Here is an 18,465-nt window from a genome sequence, read left to right as displayed (position 1 = left end):
AAGAGCGGGGAGGGGGCGTCCTGTGAGGGACCGGGGCCTGGGGGAGGGGTGGGCTGGCTCTGCCCCACTCCTTGGTTCTGGAATTATGTTGCCGCCCTGACCGAGGGGGCCTGATTTCCAGCCCCTCCTCCCTCAGATGGGAGACCATCCCCAGACCTCTCCTCTTGGGAGAACCAAGTTAGGATCAGTATGGAGGAGTGAGTCAGATACTTAGACAACCAAATAAATCTTTATTAGCTCTTTGATATTTTGGCCCTTTTCTCTGGGACATTGGAGCTCTTGGCAGCTTCCTTGCCAGTGCTGAACCAGTACTTGATAGAATCCGTGAAGAAGCCAGGATTCTTCTCAGACCAATAGCAAAGTATCCTGGGGGAGAGAAGGGCGCAAATAGCCGAACCAGATCAGATCCCAGCCTCCCTATATTTTATCTTATTCTAGGAATAACCCAAGCTTCACCCTCCAGGGTAAGTAAGCTCCAAATGCTTTTCTAAGCTCCACCCCCCCCCCCGAAGTCCAGCTTTAAGGGTCCCGTAGCTCCCAGACCCTGCTCCACAATGGGAGTCCCGCCCCTCACTTCCAATCCCTGCCTTCCTCAGTGGGCAGCTCACAAGATGGTAATGCTGGCTATCAGCACCATAAAGCCCCAGCTCAGCAGCCCGACCAGGAGGCTTCCTAGCATGTTCTCCACCTTCGGAGACTGTGACGACAGAGACTGGAGGGTTGTAGATGGCTTGGTGGGAGCCCAAGGTATCTCACTCGGGGCCTCCTCAAACTGGGGTGGGAGATCTGATGACGATGTCTCCTCCACGATTCTTTTGGGCAACACTGATACAGGAAGAGGAGAGAATAGCCCTAGTAAGGCATGAAGGTCCTGCCCCACCCGGCCAAGGCAAATCCCTCCCACCCCAACCCACCGCAGGGCCAAGGCCCTCCAGGAGATGATCACGCGCCTTCAATGGCGCACAGCCGGAACACACTCAGAGGGGAACCCGCCACTGAGGCCAGAGGCCACACTCAGGGCAGGAAGTGACACTTTCATGGCGTGAAACCACACCCCCGGCAGGAAGTTAATCTATAAGCCACACCCCTGAAGGAGATCGCCCCCAACCCCAGGACCCTGAGTCCCATACTTCTTTCAACTCCCCAGCACTGACCTTTGACGTGAAAACGGATGACCGTGGCTGGGCTGCGTTTCACGGTGTCCAGCTGGCAGCGATAGGTGCCTGCGTCCTTCGGAACCACCATGGTCTTTGTCAGGGTGGGCTCTTTCCCCTTGGACACCAAGGTCTCAGACTTGTTCCTCCAAACCTAGACCCAAGCTCAAGGGGTCACAGAGGCCTGGGGAATTCAGGGGTTGGCGGGAGTACAGGGGTAAGAATATCACGGGACCTCAGCGGGGGAGATGGGCGTCCTGGGTGTACTGGTCAGGGTAAAGGGTCCCCAGGGGATCAGTGGCAGCCAAACCTGGTTGGTCATGGGTCATGGGGACTGTGGTGCAGGCCTGTGGATACAGGGTTCACACGGGCCTGACGGACTTGGATTTCAAGGGTACAGGAGTTGGAGGACCCCACCCTGTAAAAGTTGTAATCTGTCAGGCCTTGAGAGATTTGATGCCAGTTGAGCTCACAGTCCAGGATCATGTCTTCCATTTCATGGACCTTGATGATGCGGTCTGGGGATAGGGGGTTCCTGTGGGGTGCTCCTTTGTGGCTCTTGGCTGGCCCCCACCTCCCTCCACTGGGTCAGCCCCAGCTTTCCTCTCCAGCTGACTGGAGGCTCGGCCCTCTCTAGACTCAGTCACTCCTCTGACTCCGCCCCTTTGGCGCCAACCCCTCCTATTGGGCCCAGCTCTTACCCCCGCAATCCAAGGACTTCCGACACGCGTGAACATCCTTCTGACAGGTACTGCACCAGATCAGAGTCTGCAACATCATACCTGAAGAAGCAGGGCCAAGGCTGTATCCGCCCACAAAGGGGCGGGGCTAGAGCGCAGCTCTGTAGGAAGCCGGGATGGAACCAGGCTCAGGAAAGAGTGCTCCCCAAGACGGCCTTGGTGCAGAAGGAATAATGGAGACCCAGGAACCTCTCAGGCGCGGAGAATGAAGAAACACCGAGACCCAACAGGGGGAGGAGAAAGCCTGGGTATTCACAGTGCAGGAATGAGGGAGAGAGGGCCAGCACCCATAATCCCGACTCACCACATTTGTTGGGACAAAAAACTGCCTCGGAAGAGAAAAAGAGAGAGAGGGAGAGAGAGAATCAGATTTTTAAGTTAAAGGGGATGAGATAGGGGGTGAAGGAAGAGGCTGGGGATGGAGCTCTTGGCTTTGAGGGAGGAAGGAGATGGGTGCCTGAACCCCTACCTCTGAAGGAGGAGGGGGTTGGGAGAGCTGAGGGACCCGACTTGGAAAAGCAAGGGGCTGGGGACAGGGACTCTTGGACTGTGGAAGGAGAGGGCTGAGGTCCAAGACTCTCATGTTCCCTCACCTTCTTTTTGGAAGTTAGCAACATATCTGATAAAGGTGTCCTTTTGCAGGCCCAACATCCAGAACAGCTCCTTCACAAGGAGCTCACCTGGGAAGAAGCAGGATGAAGCAGAGTGGTCCCCTCCCTCCTTCCAGGTGAGGAAGTTTGCCTCTGTCTGTGAGCCTGGCATTCGCTATTCGGCCTTCTCAGGAAAGAACAGTGAAACTAAATGGCTACTTAACATACTGGCGAAGACCGACTGGTATGAGGGCACTGCTGTAGTCTCCATTCTAGGGGCGAGGGAGCGGCAGAGCCGGGAATTGAACCTTGGCAGTCTGGCTTCAGAGCCCAGTACCTGACCCCCCCAGACCAGGCATCACCAACGATCACTTCCCTGGGAGATTCTGGAGCCCTGCCCCTGTCCCCTCCCTGCATTTGCCTTTCACTTCACTGTCCGTGATGCGTTTCAGATCCTTCAGGAAACTCCAGGATGCCTTTTCCAGTGTGGGCTCATCTGTGGGGAGACAGAACCCCAGATTCTACTGTTACTGTCATTGGCTCCCCTAGTCTTAGAAACTAAAATACCCATGGGGCCACTGGACAAGAATGAGTCTGGTTAAGGGATTATCTGCCCGTTGCTTTCTGGGACTTGTAGTTTCAGTGCATAAAATTGCAGGATAAGGGGTAGGGGAACACCGAATTTGCTAGCCCCGAGGAACCCCGAAATCTGTACCCAAACGTGCTCCATTTTCAAACCCAGAAACTCTGCCTCCAGCCCTTTCCCCCCTGCACCCGGCAATTCTAGCCCAGATCCCTCCACCCAGGAGTCGGGGGCTCCCCCCTGCCCTCACCGATGACCCCCATATAGGAATCCTCGTCAAACGGCAGTTCCTTGAAATCCTGCACGGCCTGCTTTACCCTTGTCATCACGTTTTTGACATGCTCAGCCCCCAGGTGGCCAGGCAAGTAGTCCTTCTCCAAGGAGTGTAGCGCCTCCACGACCTTTGTATCACAAATGACACAGCCCAGGGCAGGAAGCAGGCAGCTGGCCAGCGCCACCACCAGGAGGGGAAGCCGCGGCCCCATTGAGCCCAGAGCGCTCAATCCGCGCAGACCCGCGAGAAGAGTCCTCTCATCCCGAGGCGGTGAGCGCTAACCGAAGAGATGCCCTACCCCGAGACTAATGGACCCCCAGTTTGCAGGGCGCACAATTCTCGTTAGGAAACCGAGGAGTTCCGATGCACCCTCAACAGCCGCTGCGCGATCTTCACTCCAGAGTCTTGTTCCCCCAAACACTAGGGCTTGCTGGAGAGCTGAGTCCAGATTCTGAGGGTTTTGAGAGAGGAGGACCGGGCCACGTCCTTCCACTCTTAATATTTTCCCACTACTGAGATTAAGGATTTTGTTAGAGGGGAGGGTGAGGTGGGTTGTGTGGTATAGAGATTTGAGTGCGGTCAGAGTCGCGGTTAGCCCCTATCTACAAGGGAACTCCTACAGCCTCCTTCTAACTTCCTACTTGGAGGTCCGAATTCCCAAGAGAAATTACAGGGCGGCTTTCTTAGCCCCGCCCAGAAGTCCAATTCTGATTGGGCCGCAACAAAGGGAGTCCCCGCCTACCGCGCCTTGACGTCACAGTGGCCTTTTTAGATCCGAACTTCTCCAGCATCTGAGTATTCTTATCTGCCAGAAACGAGGGAAGGAATTCTGGAGTTCAGCTTCCCCACTTCCCAGGACCCAGGCTTCCCGCTAGATGCCCAAGACCCCAGGTATCGAGATAGGAGGACGCTAAAAGTAGCCCTTTCCACCCCTAGGACTACGACTCCCAGAAGGCTCCAGGTCTGTTCCCTAGCAGATAACAGCACCAACCCCATGGCATTGTGGGAAATGTAGTTCAAGAATTATACTGTGTCGGGTATAAGTGGTTAAATGGTAATAGAAAAATAAAAGTAAAAAATACTAATATATAAAGAATTAAACTGTGTGTTCACTTCTTCCTCCACCTTTTCTCCCAGCCTGTAGGGCTGAATGCCAAGGTCCCAGAGGAAAGTGAGGTCTGGGGGCAAATACTGAGAGAGAAGAAAGGAATTGGGGCTCAGAGACAAGTCTGGGAACAAGAGGCTGCAAGATCTGAGCAGGGAGAATACCCCAAGACATGAGCCATGAGTGTCCCTGGAAGTTCTGCACTTTTCCTCCTTCACACACACACACACACACACTCATGCACGCAAGACTCCAAAAAATCTACAGACAGGGGTTGGTGATGTGGACTTTTAATTCATACCTCCCTGTCTCCCACCTATGGCAGCTGAGTAGGGAGTGGCCCCCCAAAACTCCCCGAGAAGACTAGAAAAGGGGCTTAGATTCTTAGACACTTCTGTAATAAAAGTATCTACCTTTACCCGCTTCAAAAAGCATCAAGAGGCACCTGAAATCTTAATCAAGAATCCTAACCTCCTTGGTCAAAGGTACTCCTGCTTGGGTATGAGGCTAATCTAAGGTCTGCATACCCTCAGATCTTCCCAGACCTCATTGCCAAAGCCAGGTTTCACTAAAATTCTGTGAATTCAGGGACAGACAGACAATTATTAGCAAGGGCACAACACAGTGGCTTTCTGCAAGTCCAGAGGACTTTCTGCAAGTGCAAGCCAACTTCCAGAAAATCCATCCCATCTCCCCTAGCAGCCCAGCTGCAGAGGAGGAAACCTTAATTGGGAGAGGCAACTCGAACGCAGAGCCAGCTTGGGTGGTGCCTGCGTTTGGGAGTTTTTGAGATTAAAAAACAAGTCTCCCTACATTTCTGGGAAGCCTTGCTTCAGCAGCTGCAGCATTTAAGTCTCCCTACATTTCTGGGAAGCCTTGCTTCAGCAGCTGCAGCATTTGAGCGGCCATCCCTCTCCACCTCCCACAGTCTCGCCTATCTGCTGAGAAGTAAAGTCGTTGTGGTGTTTCTCAGGGGCTGAGAGGTTGGATGAGTTTCACTCTTCACACAACCTGCCCCAGCTGCACCTCGTTTGTCTTCCATCAGTCTTTCCAGCTGGTTGTACCTTCATTCAACTCTTCACCGAAATTATCCGGAACCAAGGACCCCCACCCCTCCGGAAGAGCCCTGCAGTGTTCTTCAGAGGCATTAGAGCTGGCCATCTCTAAAGCAAATTCCCCATCTAGAACCATTCCAGAAACAGAAGGAGAGTGGCCAGTGCTTGCTCTAGAACAGCCATGAGTTCCCTCAGTTGGAGGACCCAGGAAAAGAGAAACATCTTTTCTTTAAAATAGCTAAATAGTCAAAACTGGGGTGGGGGCAGTTTCTGAGTTCTGGGGGGCAGCCATCTAGAAGTACTCTGGATATGGACTGGGAACTACAGGTGGCCATTGTGCCTTGCAGAACTGTCACGGGCCTCCCCAGACATTGCCAGTCATCAGGAAAATACTTTCTGCCGGTTCTAGAATGTTCAGGCAGTTGCTGGAAGCCTCGCTCTCAAATTCTAGCCAATGAGAATCACTTTAGAAATGGGTGCCCACCTGCTGCAGGACCACCAGAAACTGCTCAGCTTCCGGAGACACATAATGCTGGCCCGAGATCGATCAGGCTATTCCAAAAAGACGACTCCGCAATTTCCGGAGTGGAGACAAGTCTGCATTAATGCCCACCCACTCAGGCAGGAAGGCGGCCTTGGGCTTGAAGATTTCAAGGAAGCTGGAGTCAGGCAGGGTGAAGTTGGCCAGGTAGACAGTGTCTCCACCAGCCAGGTAGGCAGCCCAGAAGCCGAACGTGCCAATGGTCATGATGGTGTGGTTACACTGCGTGAGCAGCGCAAAGTCTCGTCCAGGGGACCCCTCCTGCCCATCTCCAGCAAAGACCACATCCCCCCGGGAAGTGTCGATGTTCTTCCGGCACCACTCCATGCCATTGCTGGTGACCACAAAGATGGGGGCTTCATGCCGTGCCCGGAACCAGTCCATGGCCCGCTGGAGGTAGGCGCGATCACCCACCACCCCCTTCCAGTGTTGGGGCATAACCTCCAGATAGTCCCCGCGGCGCACGTGGACTCCCACGAAGGTGCGCGGAGGGTCCCCAGTGCCTGGCAGGCGGAGCTGTCTCAGAACATCTTGCGCCTTTTCCCGAAGGTGATCGTGCAGCGTGAACTCCCTCCGGATCTGATCCCGGAGGTGGTGGAAGAAGGTCCAGGAGCAAGGGAACCCAGCGAGCTTCAGCAAAGGATCCTTCAAGTGGGCGTACTCCTCTGACATCCAGTCATGCAGGTACAACGTCCGCCAGGGCGTGTGGCCATCCACCTCCGGCGCCAGCACGGGCAGGGTGATGCGGAACACGGGGGCCAGGGCAGCGTGCATGGCAGGCAGGATGAAGGCCTGGCGGCCGTTGAGCTGCGCCAGGGCCAGCAGAGTGGCGTACTGCCCCATCTGATTACCGAGCCGGCCGTCTGGGGAGATAGTCCAGATGCCTGAGAGGGAGGCAGAGTGCCTAGGACAGGAAGAGGAAGTGTTGGGGCTCACCGGAGTGCCTGAGAGGCAGAAGATGGCCACGGGGGCTGCCGCCAGGTGTCGGCCTGCAAACAGGTCCAGGACATTGTGAAAGAGGTCTTGGTAGATTTGGAGGAAGGCCACCAAGGCGAGCACACAGACTAGCAGGAAGCTGAGGCAGAGGTGACGTCGGCCAAGGGCCCACATTGCTGGCTACAGGGGAGAAAAACAAGTTAGCAGAAGCTCAGAGCCTGAGGCACGTGTGAGGCCGGAAGGAATGGGGAGCCTAAGCGGTTGGAATCCCGGTCTGAGGGAAAAGGGGATCGGGGTCCAGGACTCCTGGATCTGAGGGCAGAGAAGCTGGAGGTCTGGCATTTGGGGGGATGGGGATGCGGATGGTGAAAATCGGTGGTTTCCAAGACAGCAATAGTCCAGGATTAACACCTCGTCCCCACGTCTTGCAGTCTGGTCTCAACAAAGTTGGACTGTGTCCCACCAACTCCTTTCTCAGGTGCACCCCTGTGTGAGGAACAAGAAGCCACGGGCCAAATGGAAAGTGAGAGGCAGGAGGGCCAGGATGATAAAGGAGCTTGATTCCTGGAGGAGCAGGAGCTGCCGAGTGAGGGCTAGCGGTTGGGAGTGCGACTTCTGGGTTGGGGGGAATCCGCCCTTCCCACTAACCTAAGCTCCTGGCGGGCGGCGGGTACCCCCTCGGCGTGGCGTGGCCCGAGCGCGTTGTCCCCAGGAGCAGAGCACATCCGGCCGCCCCGGATCCGCAGATTCCAGGGCCCCGGGCCCTGCCGTCCTCCCCTGCGCGCCTCCTTGCCTAACCGGCGGCCAGGGCTCTGGGAGGAAACAGCATGGGCGCGGTCCTTTGGTTCACAACCTCTATCTACTTCCCTCCAGCCAAGCAGGTAGAGGCGAGGCGGAACCCCGCCCCTTCCCTCCGGGGTACCCGCCATCCCAGCCCCCTTCTGCCCGGCATTGGCCAGCCCGAGGGCTTCGTCCGGAACCCCCTACTTGGCCACCCAGGGGACGCATCCTTCGCTGGACCTCGAAATCCAGCGCCCAGATGCAAAGCTGCACCTGGGCGACCGGGTCCGTCAACCGCCCCCTCTTCTCCGGGGCCTGGGCTTACCATGTCTCCAGTGTCTCCGGACGCGCCCAGCCAGGCCGCGCCCCAGGCGCTTGGTGTGGGGCCCTGTGAGGAACAGATAAAAGTGACTCCCAAACCGGTAAGAAATGATTAGCAGCAAAAGAGAAATGTGATGAGCAGGTTAAGAACACTTTCAACAGGGCCTAGAGACACAGCTAGTCAGAGTTAAGGAATATGGATCACCTGAGAAACAGTCAGAGTGAACCCAGAGTGAGGGGCGCCCACCATGGAATATGAATCACCCGGGAACTATGCGTGGTCGGCGAGATAAGGACACCTGTTCATGAGTTCATGACTACCCTTGGTTGGTTTAGTGCATCGCGTTAGATTGTGACTCCGGAGTACCCAGGAAGGAGAAACGGAGGGGAAGGGGAGGGGAGCAGGGGGCGTTTCCGCGCGTTGGGATAAAAGCGGCCTGCTGGGAGCCCCGTGGCGCGCCCTTTGTTAGGCTGCGCCCGGACCTGCAGATCCGTGAATAAACAAATGCCTCGTTCACTGCCTGAGTCCCGTGTCCCGCTGTTTTCATTGTGAGCTTTATTACTCACAGCCCCGACCCAGGTCTCGGTGGGGACGAGTTCTCCTCCCCGGACCGCGTCCACGCGGCGAGGCTGGAGAACCTGTTTGCCGGTGAACACCTTAGGGCCCGACCTGAAGGTGCCCCCGCGCGCACCAGGGGCCGCTGACACCCCCGCCCCCAGCCGCCGGTCCATCCACAAATTCGAGAGCCTCTCCCGGGGTCTGGCGCCCAACTGCCGCTTTCTAGACGGGCACATGGCGAGGCAGCCCCTCCTGAGGACGCGAACGGAAATTCAGCGGAGGGGAAGTTACTCTTCTGCCTGTCGCAGAGCGCAGGGCCCGGCGCCCGGCGCGGGGACAGCGGCCTTGGCTCTCCCGCACAGCGAACGCGGTCTCCCGTGGCTGCAGGCGGCTCCCCACCGCACCCACTCGGCCCAGCAGCCCGAACCAAAGACTCCGGAATTTGACTCGACTCTCCAGACCCTTGATCATAATTCCTCCTGACCCAGGGAGTCCTCAGACTGAGAAAAGTTCAGTCCTCTAGTACCTTCCTCCTCCTTCAGAACCGGGTGTCCAATCTCTTCTCCCTTAAGTTCCAAGAAATTGCCCATCCTTCACTCCCTTTGGGCTCTTGGGACTTAACTGTTACTCCTGGAAAGGGGCCTTGACCCTGAGCGGGTCTGCCTCCCGCCGGCTGGTACTGTGTGTGGGTTCTTGACCTTGTGTAGCCAAGATTTCACAACACGAGCCCAGGTGACCATGAGGGTACGTTTACTAAAGCTGGAGAGAGTGAAACAGGGAAGGGCTCAGGATGGAGGAAGCAACAGGAGAGGGACTCCGTCAGGAAGTGAGCCTGGGCTGGGCTGCTTTGCACACTTAAGAAATCAGAAAAAAGGGGGCTTTGGGGCCCTGGCAGGATGGCTCAATGGTGGGAGCATGGTCTTGATGCACCGAGGTTGCAGGTTCAATCCCCAGTCGGCATTACAAGAGTCGACCAATGAATGCAGGGCCAGGTGGAGCAGCAGGGCAGTGTTTCTCTCTCTCTTCCTTCCTTTTCCTCTAAAGTCAATAAATTTAAAAAAATTTTTTAGCCCTGGCTGGTGTGGCTCAGTGGATTGAGTGCTGACCTGAGAACCAAAGGGTCGCCAGTTCAATTCCCAGTCAGGGCACACGCCTGCATTGCGGGCCAGGTCCCCAGTCAGGGGCATGTGAGAGGCAACCACATATCGGTGTTTCTCTCCCTTTCTCCCTTCCCCTCTATAAATAAGTAAATAAAATCTTTAAAAAAATAAAAATAAAAATAAACAAAAAAAGACAGTCCTTTCAAAAGCTGGACACCATTTAAAAAAAATTTTTTTTAAAGGGGGCATTGAGGGCTTGGGGACAGGGTTGGGGGTTAGCCCTGGAGGAGCTGCTGGTGCCCGTTGCTTCCTGGTTGCAAGCCTCGCGGGGTCCCGTAGAGTTCAAGATGGGGGAAGAAGAGGCGGAAGGGAATGGCAGGGGCGTGCTCCTGAGGGGGAGAGCATGCTCCTTCCTTCTGAGGAGTTTTAAAGGCTGGAAGTTTGGGGGCGGGGAGGTGGTGTCTTGGGAAGGATGGTTAATAGAATATTCATCAGCTTTATGCTGATGTAGCAAAATGAGACTTCTTTCCTTAGCTTCAACTGTCCTTGGGTGTGGTTGGCACAAATGGCACTGACTGGATCTCTGCCATCTCCCTGAGTTGGGTGATCTAGACTATTTACTCTCTGGTTGAGGAGAAGTGCAAACCATTCACTCTAAAGCGTCCTTGGTTTAGGGAAGATACAATGTATTAGGTAGCTGCCAACCGCTTGGCATTTAGGTTTACCAGTTGGCAGCAGACTGCTTGTCTAGGTATCCGTCTCCGTCTCCGTTCCCCTGTTCCACATGTCCTGGCTTGCTAGCCTGTCTTATAACTTCCATCTCCGAAGCCAGACTCCCCTCCTGACTGACTCCGAGTTAGAGACACCCACCCACCCAGGCTATTCTGAGAGCACCGTGTCTGGGCCTGGGGTAGCTTCTTCTGATTGCATCAGGGAGGAAGATGAGGCCTGGATGTCTGATATCAGCTCCCGGGCAGGGGTTGGGGAGGTTGAGATTGGAGGTTGGTTCCCAGTCAGGTGAGAGGCTTCTGGGCCAGGACACCTGTCTCCTTGCAGAGAACACCTTGGTCCTGTATCACTTGCTAATTTGCTGATGACTGGGGAACCTCAGTGTCTGATTTCCAAAACCTAGGAATTCAATTGGGATGCAGAAACTCCAGTTATGGGACACAGCCTGCAAGTCATTAAGGAAGGCAGGAAGTTCACAGGCCCCCAGCCCCTCTTCCCTCAGACCCAGGGGTCCAGGCCCCAGCCCCTCCTCCCTCAGACCCGGGGATCCAGGCCCCCGGCCCCTCCTCCCTCAGATCCAGGGGTCCGGGCCCCAGCCCCTCCCCCCTCAGACCCGGGGATCCAGGCCCCCGGCCCCTCCTCCCTCAGACCCAGGAGTCAGGCCCCCCAGCCTCTCCTCCCTCAGACCCGGGGATCCAGGCCCCCGGCCCTTCCTCCCTCAGACCCAGGAGCCCAGGCCCCCGGCCCCTCCTCCCTCAGACCCAGGGGTCCAGCCCCCAGCCCCGCCTCCCTCAGATCCGGGTGCCCAGCCCCCCAGCCCCTCCTCCCTCAGACCCAGGGGCCCAGGCCCCCAGCTGGAAGGACCTTCTGATTGCATCACTCGTTCAGGCTGACCTGGCCACGGTGGAATCCTTACTCCTGCCAAGTGGGTCAAATATCACAGGTCAGGTGTATGGAAGGTGATTGGGCGGGTCTGTCTGGATATAAATTCTGGAGCTTCTACATCTCTCCCAAGAAACTTGGGTGTTCTTTCGGCTGGGAATCCAAGTGCAGCTGGCTACCTGAGCAGCAGTCCATGAATCTGCTCTCTCAGACAACCAGGATCTGAAACAGAATCTAGACCCTTCAGCGATTCAGACTGCAGGTTCCAGATCTCATCTGAGGACGTGAGCCATTGATGGGCTGGGACAAGGCCAGGTTCCCGTGCCCGGGACTGTGGGTGTCTGTGCTGGCTGTCCTGCTAGGGGCCTGCCAGGCACACCCCATCCCGGACTCCAGCCCCCTCTTCCAATTTGGGAACCAAGTCCGGCGACGATACCTCTACACAGATGATGCCCAGGGCACAGAGGCCTATCTGGAGATCAGGGCTGATGGCACAGTGGTGGGGGCTGCCCACCGGAGTCCTGAAAGTGAGTGTGGGAGCTGGGGGCCCGGTCTCCCGGATCTGAGGGAGGAGGGGGTAGGGGCCTGGATTCCTGGGTCTGAGGGAGGAGGAGCTGGGAAAAGGCTGTCTGAGCCTCTGACCACTTTCCCCCCTCAGGTCTCTTGGAGCTAAAAGCCCTAAAGCCAGGCGTCATTCAAGTTTTTGGAGTCAAGACATCCAGGTTCCTGTGCCAGGGGCCAGATGGGACCCTGTATGGATCGGTGAGTTTCCGGGAGGCCCTTCCTCAGACCCTATCCTTTCTCTTACGTGCTTCACGATCTGGGTGCTACGCCTGGCACCTGGGGCCCAGGCAAGCTTAGGTTCTGTGCTCTCTGCATGGCCCGACCTCACCAAAGCCCGCGATGGTGGGGCTGTTGTTATCAATGTTTGCAAGAAGGGGAAACTGAGGTTCAGGCACTGCTTGTGTCTCGTAACCCTTGGTGCCCTACGGGCTTCTACATGTCTACATGTGGTGCCCATGCCCGGCACGGGGCCACCCAAGGGACCTGTACAGAGACCATGACGTCAGGTGGTAGCCAGACACCCCTGCTTGGTCTGGGAGAGCTTTGCCCGTTCCCTAGGCCGGGACGTTCCTCTTCGTGACGCGAGGGCAGGAAGCGGGCCCTGCAGCGGTGTCCTGCAGGTTGCAGTGGGAGGCCAGGACCCCTGGGCCCTGCAGCAGGAGGCGTGGAGGTGTCTCTGATCCCCGGTCTTGTCCCCTCAGCTCCGTTTCGACCCCAAAGCCTGCAGCTTCCGGGAGCTGCTTCTCGAGGACGGGTACAACGTTTACCAGTCCGAGGCCCGAGGGCTCCCCCTCCGCCTGCCGGCCCACGGCTCTCCATCCTGGGGCCTGCCCCGCCGGGGACCTGCCCGCTTCCTGCCGCTGCCAGGCCAGCCCGCGGCGCTGCCGGAGCCTGCAGGGGCCCTGGCGCCTGAACCCCCGGACGTGAGCTCCTCGGACCCCCTGAGCATGGTGTGGCCTTCGCAGGGCCGGAGCCCTAGCTACACCTCCTGAAGCCATGGGCTGTTTATTATTGGGCCTCCTCTTTATTTATTGGGTTATTTATCTTATTTATATTTTTACTTTTCTTACTTGGAATAATAAAGAGTCTGAAAGGAGGATCAGAGTAAACGTGTGTGTGTTTGAGGAAGGAAATGGGATCTGCTTTTGCCTCTCCCGTTGATCCCCAAAGCCCCGCTGGCCCCCATTGCTGAAAGGATGTGAGAAAGTTCCGGCCACCCCCTGGGCCTCAGCTCTCTGTTCCCAGGAGGTGTTCCCAGGGACTCTGGACCATCCCTGCCCTTTGACCCGCTCTGCCTCCAACCTCGTGTTAGTGTTGTGGCACTATTTCTCAGAGGTACCACAATAATAGGGGGTTGTTTTTCATGACACCGCAGGCCCACAGCCTCATGGGAAATGTAGTTTTCTCGGTTCATTTAGCACTAAAAATGGGAAGACATTTTGGTCCTCAGAGCTAGGACAGGACTCTTGGATCCCGGGGGTGTTATTGGTGCTAGGATGGCACTCTTGTGTTCTCAGGGGTCAGAGGGCTGGACATCTGGACGTGGGAGTCCCAGGAGAGCAGGCACTAGGAACCTGGACATCCTAGTCTGAGGGAGCAAGGGCTGGGGGCCCAGACATTTGGTCTGAAGGTAGAGGGACTGGAGATTGGGAGTCCTGGGTTTCAGGAAGAGGACTGGAAGGTCTGAATACTTCTCTCCAAGTGCTCATGGGCTTTGGAGTGTAGTAACTGTCAAGAACATATTTCAGCCCTGGCTTCTGTGGCTCAGTGGATTGAGCGCTGGCCTGCGAACCAAGTGTCGCTGGTTCGATTCCCAGTCAGGGCACATGACTACATTGCACGTCAGGTCCCCAGTTGGTGGCATGAGTGAGAGGCAACCACACAGTTATGTTTCTCTCCTCTTTCTCCTTTCCCCTTTCTCTAAAAAAATAAATAAATAAAAGTATTTTATTTACTTTTAGAGAGAGGGAAACAGAGGGAGAGAAACACTGATGTGTGGTTGCTCCCAACTGGGGACCTGGCCCACAACCCAGGCATGTGCCCTGACTGACTGGGAATTGAACCAGTGACCCTTATGGTTCACAGGCCAGAGCTTAATCCACTGAGCCACACCAGCCAGGGCTCAATAACAGCTTTTAAGTATGGAGCTTTGTCCTTCCAAAAGAGGGATCCTGTTGAATAATTCTGAGATCTCTGAGGCCCCACACCATGCCAGCCTCTTCTGTTGCCTCCTACATGCACCTGCTAATTGGAGCCTCTGAAGCCACACACACACACACACACACACACACATGCACATGCATGCACACACTCACGCTGTGACAGTGGCTGCCTTTCCCAGATACCTTCATCCAGTCCTCGGCCGAGAGGGCAACCTCTCCTCCGGGGCAGGGGACCCGAGGGGAATGCCAGCCTCCACAGCACCTTCCCCAGTTTCCTTTTCTCCCTGCACTGGTGCTGCTTGGGCCCCACCCACTTACGTTTAGGGGTTCATGGAGCTGCGCTGTCAGCTGGCTTTGTGGAAGGTATTCTCTGTGAACCTCTGCTCTGCTGCTTGTTCTACGTGGGATTTAGGAAGATTAAGAAACTGTGCTGCTGCCTTAACTGGGTGGCTCAGTTGGTTGGAATATGGTCCCATAAACTGGAAGGTCTCGGGTTCGATCCCCCGTCAGGGCACATGCTTGGGTTGTGGGTTCGATTCCTGGTCAGGGTGCATATGGGAGGCAACCAACCAATATTTCTGTCTCTCCCTCTCTCTCTCTCTCTCATTCTGTCTTTCTCCATCAAATATTTCTAAAACTATGTTACCTGACTTGACTCAAATAGTGAAGAAACAACAAACAAATTCCAATCAAGGAACCTGCGGCCAAACAACTGGCTTTGACTCTTCGAAAATGTCAATGTTAAGAAAGAGGAAAAGACAGAGGAACTGTTTACACAAGAACAGAGACCAGAGAGCCAGTCCCGCGAAATGGAGTTTGGGAAGGAACCCACTTCCTACCCGGGACGCCTATGAGATGCGTGATGGCATTGGAATGCCCCCTATACACACGACAGTGGTAATGTATCCACGTTATTAAAGTTTCTGATTTTGACAATTGTGTTGTGATTATTAAGAATGTCCTTGTCCTTAGCAAATGACACCCAAGTGTTTCGGGACAGAGGGACATGGTATTGCCAACGTTTTCTCAAATGTTTCTGAAAATGTAAACATATGATGTATAGAGAGCCTCTTCAACATGCAGGTGTGAGCTTATAAGAAAAAGGAAATCTCTAGGTGCCCCCACCACCAAAAAAGAAAGAAAGGAAGGGAAAAGGAAAGAAGATAGAAAGGAACAGGAGGGAACGGGACGAGAGGGGACAAAGGAAACGTAAGGAAGAAGTGGAACTCGGAGCGGAAAGTGTGAGCTCACCTGCCGTTTCCTGGCACGTTTTCAGGGTGAAGCTCCAAGGGCCACCCCTTCAGTGAAAGCCAGGCGGTTGAGTTCCCACCAACCTGGCTTCAGTAGATATCATTCTGCCTTAAAAGGGGAGGAAATTACGCTGTGGCCAAGTGGCTCGGTTGGTTGGAGCATCACCCCATAACCAAAAGACGGAGGGTTCCATTCCTGGTCAGGGCACACACCTAGGTTGTGGGTTCGATCCCTGGTCCCGGGTGCGTACGGGAGGCAACTGATTGATTTTTCTCTCTCACATCGACGTTTCTCTTTCCCATTCTCTCTCTGTGAAAGCAACGGGAAAAAAAAAAGTTCTTGGGTGAGGATTAAAAAACTTGTTTTTAAATTAAAAAAAATGTATTTATAAAGGGAAGGAAATCTTGATGCATGCTACGACATAAATGACCCTCGAAAACATTTGCGAGCCCTGGACAGTGTGTCTCGGTTGGAGCGTTGACCCGTAAACTGGAAATGTCACAGGTTCGATTCCCGGTCAGGGCAGGGCACAGGCCTGGGTCTAGGGTGAGGTCTATGCCCAGTTGGGGCGCGTGCGTCTGGGAGGCGACCAGGCAATGCTTCTCTCTCACATCAATCTCTCTCTCCCTCCCTTCCCCCCTCTCTGAAATCAATAGGCGTGTCCTCTGGTGAGAGTAAACACGCACACACAGTTTGCTAAGTGCAGAAAAGGAGCCAGACACACAGACCCAGCGACTGTGTGTGTCCACTTATAAAGAAGTATCTAGAATAAGCACATTCATAAAAATAGGAAGTAGAATGGTGGGTGCCAGGGGTAGGGAGAGGAGGGCAATGGGGTGCTGCTGATGGGCACAGCATCTCCCTCTGGGGAGATGAAAAAGTTCTGGAGACAAATAATGGCTACACAGCAACGTGAGTGTATGTGATGCCGTTGAACTGTACGCTTAAAATGATTACGTGTGTGGCTCCGTTGGTTGGGTGTCACCCCACAAAACAAAAGGTCGCTGGTTCGATTCCCAGTCAGGGCACAGGCCTGGGTTGGCGGTTCGGTCCCCAGGTGGGGTGTGTGTGAGAGGCAACCGATTGATGTTTCTGTCTCATATTGATGTTTCTCTCCCTCTCTTCCTCCCTCCCTTCCCCTTCTCTAAAACAAGTACATAGATAAATACTAAAAATAAAAAGCTTTAAAATTTAAAAATGGCTAAAATGGTAAATGTTATATGTTATCTCACCACACACGCATGCACGTACACACACTCACACACACACATGCACACTTCACCAATCTACACTGAAAAAACTTCAGGAGAGTTCCCTGCTGCTGTTTGGGCTCCAGGTGTGGAAAAAATGACCCTCTGTTGAAAACTCTGTAACCACTGGACGCGTGTCACATGAACTGGGTCTGAAGTCACACCGGGTGCCTGAGCCTGGGAACCTGATGGCATGGCGGTGGGACCAGCGGGAGCCCCGGGGCTTCTGGCCAAAGCAAAGGTCTCTCTGGAGAGACACCGCTCAACTCAGAGGTCACGGAGGGAGTCTTGAATGAGTCCATAATCCAAAGTCACAGCATTTACGAGCGACCGAGGCACGTGGCAGGTGACAGCAGAAACACTGAGCAATACTAGGCAGCCCCACCCGGCAATAACTGTAGTGGAGAACTGTGAGGAAAAAGGACGGCTCCAAATCTTTTTGTCAGACCCTCCCCCGAGGATCGGTTTTATTGATTTTAGAATGAGAGGAAGAGAGAGAGAGAGGGAGAGACATCGATGTGAGAGAGGAACATCTATCAGTTGTCTCTCTACACACCCTGACCAGAGATCGAACCCACAACTTTTGCTGTTCAGGGACAATGCTCCAAACCACTGAGCCACCTGGCCAGGGCCCTGTGTATATCACACACATATATCTTCTTTGGAGAAACGTCTACTCAAGTCTATTGCCCACTTTTAATATCAGGCTATTGGTTTTTGTTGTGGTTGAGCTGCAAAAAGGTCTTTATATATTCTGGCCATTAGTCTCTTAACAAATATAACAGCAAATATCTTCTCCCACTCCATTCTTTGATTTACGGTAAAAGTTTTAAATTTGGATGTAGTCCAACTGACCTATTTTTACTTCTGTTTCCCATGATTTTGCTGTCACAGCCAAAATAATCATTGCCAAATCCAATGGCATGAAGCACTTGCCTTAAGAGCTTTATTGTTTTAGGCGTTACCTTTAGGTTGCTGGTTTAATGTGAGTTAATTTTTGCATCACATGTAAGGAAAGGGCCCCCCTTCACTGTTTGCATGTGGGTACCTAGTTTTCCCAGCACTATTTGTTGACAAGATAATGGTGAAATCTCTTGTGTGTCCTCAGAGCTTTTGGGTAGGGACACAACTATTCTTAGCTGTTGGTTTGCTGTTGTTCTTTGGTAATGATTAATTAAGTTTTAAACGATCAACTTTCCCCTAAATACTCAGTGACTCCTTCCACAGCTAAAAATAGCTAGCTGTGAATGTCACAATTTTAGGTTTCCCCCAACACTTGACCATTGATTGCAATTTTAATCAACGAACTTTTAACAAGGCCTGTTATCTCAGATTCCGTTAAGCGTGCCGTGAGTGAAGGGATTAGGAAGTACAAATTGCCCGTCATAAAAAGCAATCACGGGAACATGAGGTACAGCATAGGAAATACAGTCACTCATATCATAATAACTACGTATGGTCTCATGTGAGTACTTTCCTTATCACTTTGTAAGTTATATAAATGTCTAATCACTGTGTCACGTACCTGAAATTAAAATAATATTGCATGTCAGCTACAATTTTGTTTCTTTTAAACCTCATGTTTATTTTATTTTATTTATTTATTTTAGAGAGGGGAGAAGGGAGGGAGAAAGAGAGGGAGAGAAACATTAACGTGTGGTTGCCTCTCACGTGCCCCCAACTGGGGACCTGGCCCACAACCCAGGCCTGTGCCCTGACTGGGAATCGAACCTGCGACCCTTTGGTTCACAGGCCAGTACCCAATCCACTGAGCCACACCAGCCAGGGCCTTTTCTCTTTTCATTAGACAGTCTCATGATCACATACCTTAGGAAGCTGACTTCGGTGGTTCTGAGTTCTCTCCCACATCTGTGTCCTCAGTGTCCTAT

General features: G+C 53.9%; 3 protein-coding genes across 5 annotated transcripts; 1 reads left to right on the top strand and 2 right to left on the bottom strand.

The window, feature by feature from the left end:
- Window positions 1-210: 210 nt before the first annotated feature.
- On the bottom strand, window positions 211-3,616 carry IZUMO1 (izumo sperm-oocyte fusion 1). Its single transcript, XM_090261344.1, has 9 exons — window positions 3,318-3,616; window positions 2,906-2,980; window positions 2,488-2,574; window positions 2,199-2,219; window positions 1,856-1,936; window positions 1,572-1,672; window positions 1,155-1,308; window positions 609-825; window positions 211-366 (listed from the first exon to the last, which is right to left on the bottom strand). The coding sequence occupies exons 1-9, from the start codon at window positions 3,550-3,552 to the stop codon at window positions 234-236; spliced, it is 1,104 nt and encodes a 367-aa protein (XP_090117470.1). The 5' UTR covers window positions 3,553-3,616; the 3' UTR covers window positions 211-233.
- A 1,104-nt stretch (window positions 3,617-4,720) lies between these two features.
- FUT1 (fucosyltransferase 1 (H blood group)) lies at window positions 4,721-8,170 on the bottom strand. 3 transcript variants are annotated; one of them, XR_016507751.1, is made up of 3 exons: window positions 7,627-8,040; window positions 5,322-7,158; window positions 4,721-5,272 (listed from the first exon to the last, which is right to left on the bottom strand). XR_016507751.1 is itself a non-coding variant. In XM_090260499.1 (3 exons), exon 3 carries the CDS (start codon window positions 7,150-7,152, stop codon window positions 6,049-6,051), a length of 1,104 nt encoding a protein of 367 aa, XP_090116625.1. In that variant the 5' UTR covers window positions 7,153-7,158; window positions 7,627-7,790; window positions 8,084-8,170; the 3' UTR covers window positions 5,303-6,048. The 3 variants fall into 3 exon arrangements, 2 of the variants coding, with proteins under 2 accessions (XP_090116625.1, XP_090116624.1); XM_090260499.1 differs by lacking the exon at window positions 4,721-5,272 and adding an exon at window positions 8,084-8,170 and having other exon boundaries at window positions 5,303-7,158; window positions 7,627-7,790; XM_090260498.1 differs by lacking the exon at window positions 4,721-5,272 and having other exon boundaries at window positions 5,303-7,158.
- A 3,168-nt stretch (window positions 8,171-11,338) lies between these two features.
- On the top strand, window positions 11,339-12,983 carry FGF21 (fibroblast growth factor 21). The gene is made up of 3 exons (XM_090260241.1): window positions 11,339-11,876; window positions 12,008-12,111; window positions 12,615-12,983. The coding sequence occupies exons 1-3, from the start codon at window positions 11,645-11,647 to the stop codon at window positions 12,903-12,905; spliced, it is 627 nt and encodes a 208-aa protein (XP_090116367.1). The 5' UTR covers window positions 11,339-11,644; the 3' UTR covers window positions 12,906-12,983.
- Window positions 12,984-18,465: the final 5,482 nt, after the last annotated feature.

Source organism: Furipterus horrens, unplaced genomic scaffold, assembly GCF_987537825.1.
Source record: "Furipterus horrens unplaced genomic scaffold, mFurHor1.1.pri manual_scaffold_13, whole genome shotgun sequence".
Lineage (NCBI taxonomy): Eukaryota > Metazoa > Chordata > Mammalia > Chiroptera > Furipteridae > Furipterus > Furipterus horrens.
The sequence above is the reverse complement of the archived record's forward strand: the minus strand, read 5'-3'. Positions and strand labels throughout refer to the sequence as shown.

Excerpts from the sequence above, each read along its gene's own strand:
- IZUMO1 (XM_090261344.1), bottom strand. The coding sequence starts at position 3,552 with ATGGGGCCGCGGCTTCCCCTCCTGGTGGTGGCGCTGGCCAGCTGCCTG. Across the intron at positions 2,981-3,317 it reads TTCCTATATGGGGGTCATCG|ATGAGCCCACACTGGAAAAG; the intron begins GTGAGGGCAGGG and ends GTCTCCCCACAG. Across the intron at positions 367-608 it reads ATAGCCAGCATTACCATCTT|GATACTTTGCTATTGGTCTG; the intron begins GTGAGCTGCCCA and ends TCTCTCCCCCAG.
- FUT1 (XM_090260499.1), bottom strand. The coding sequence starts at position 7,152 with ATGTGGGCCCTTGGCCGACGTCACCTCTGCCTCAGCTTCCTGCTAGTC.
- FGF21 (XM_090260241.1), top strand. The coding sequence starts at position 11,645 with ATGGGCTGGGACAAGGCCAGGTTCCCGTGCCCGGGACTGTGGGTGTCT. Across the intron at positions 11,877-12,007 it reads TGCCCACCGGAGTCCTGAAA|GTCTCTTGGAGCTAAAAGCC; the intron begins GTGAGTGTGGGA and ends TTCCCCCCTCAG. Across the intron at positions 12,112-12,614 it reads ATGGGACCCTGTATGGATCG|CTCCGTTTCGACCCCAAAGC; the intron begins GTGAGTTTCCGG and ends TTGTCCCCTCAG.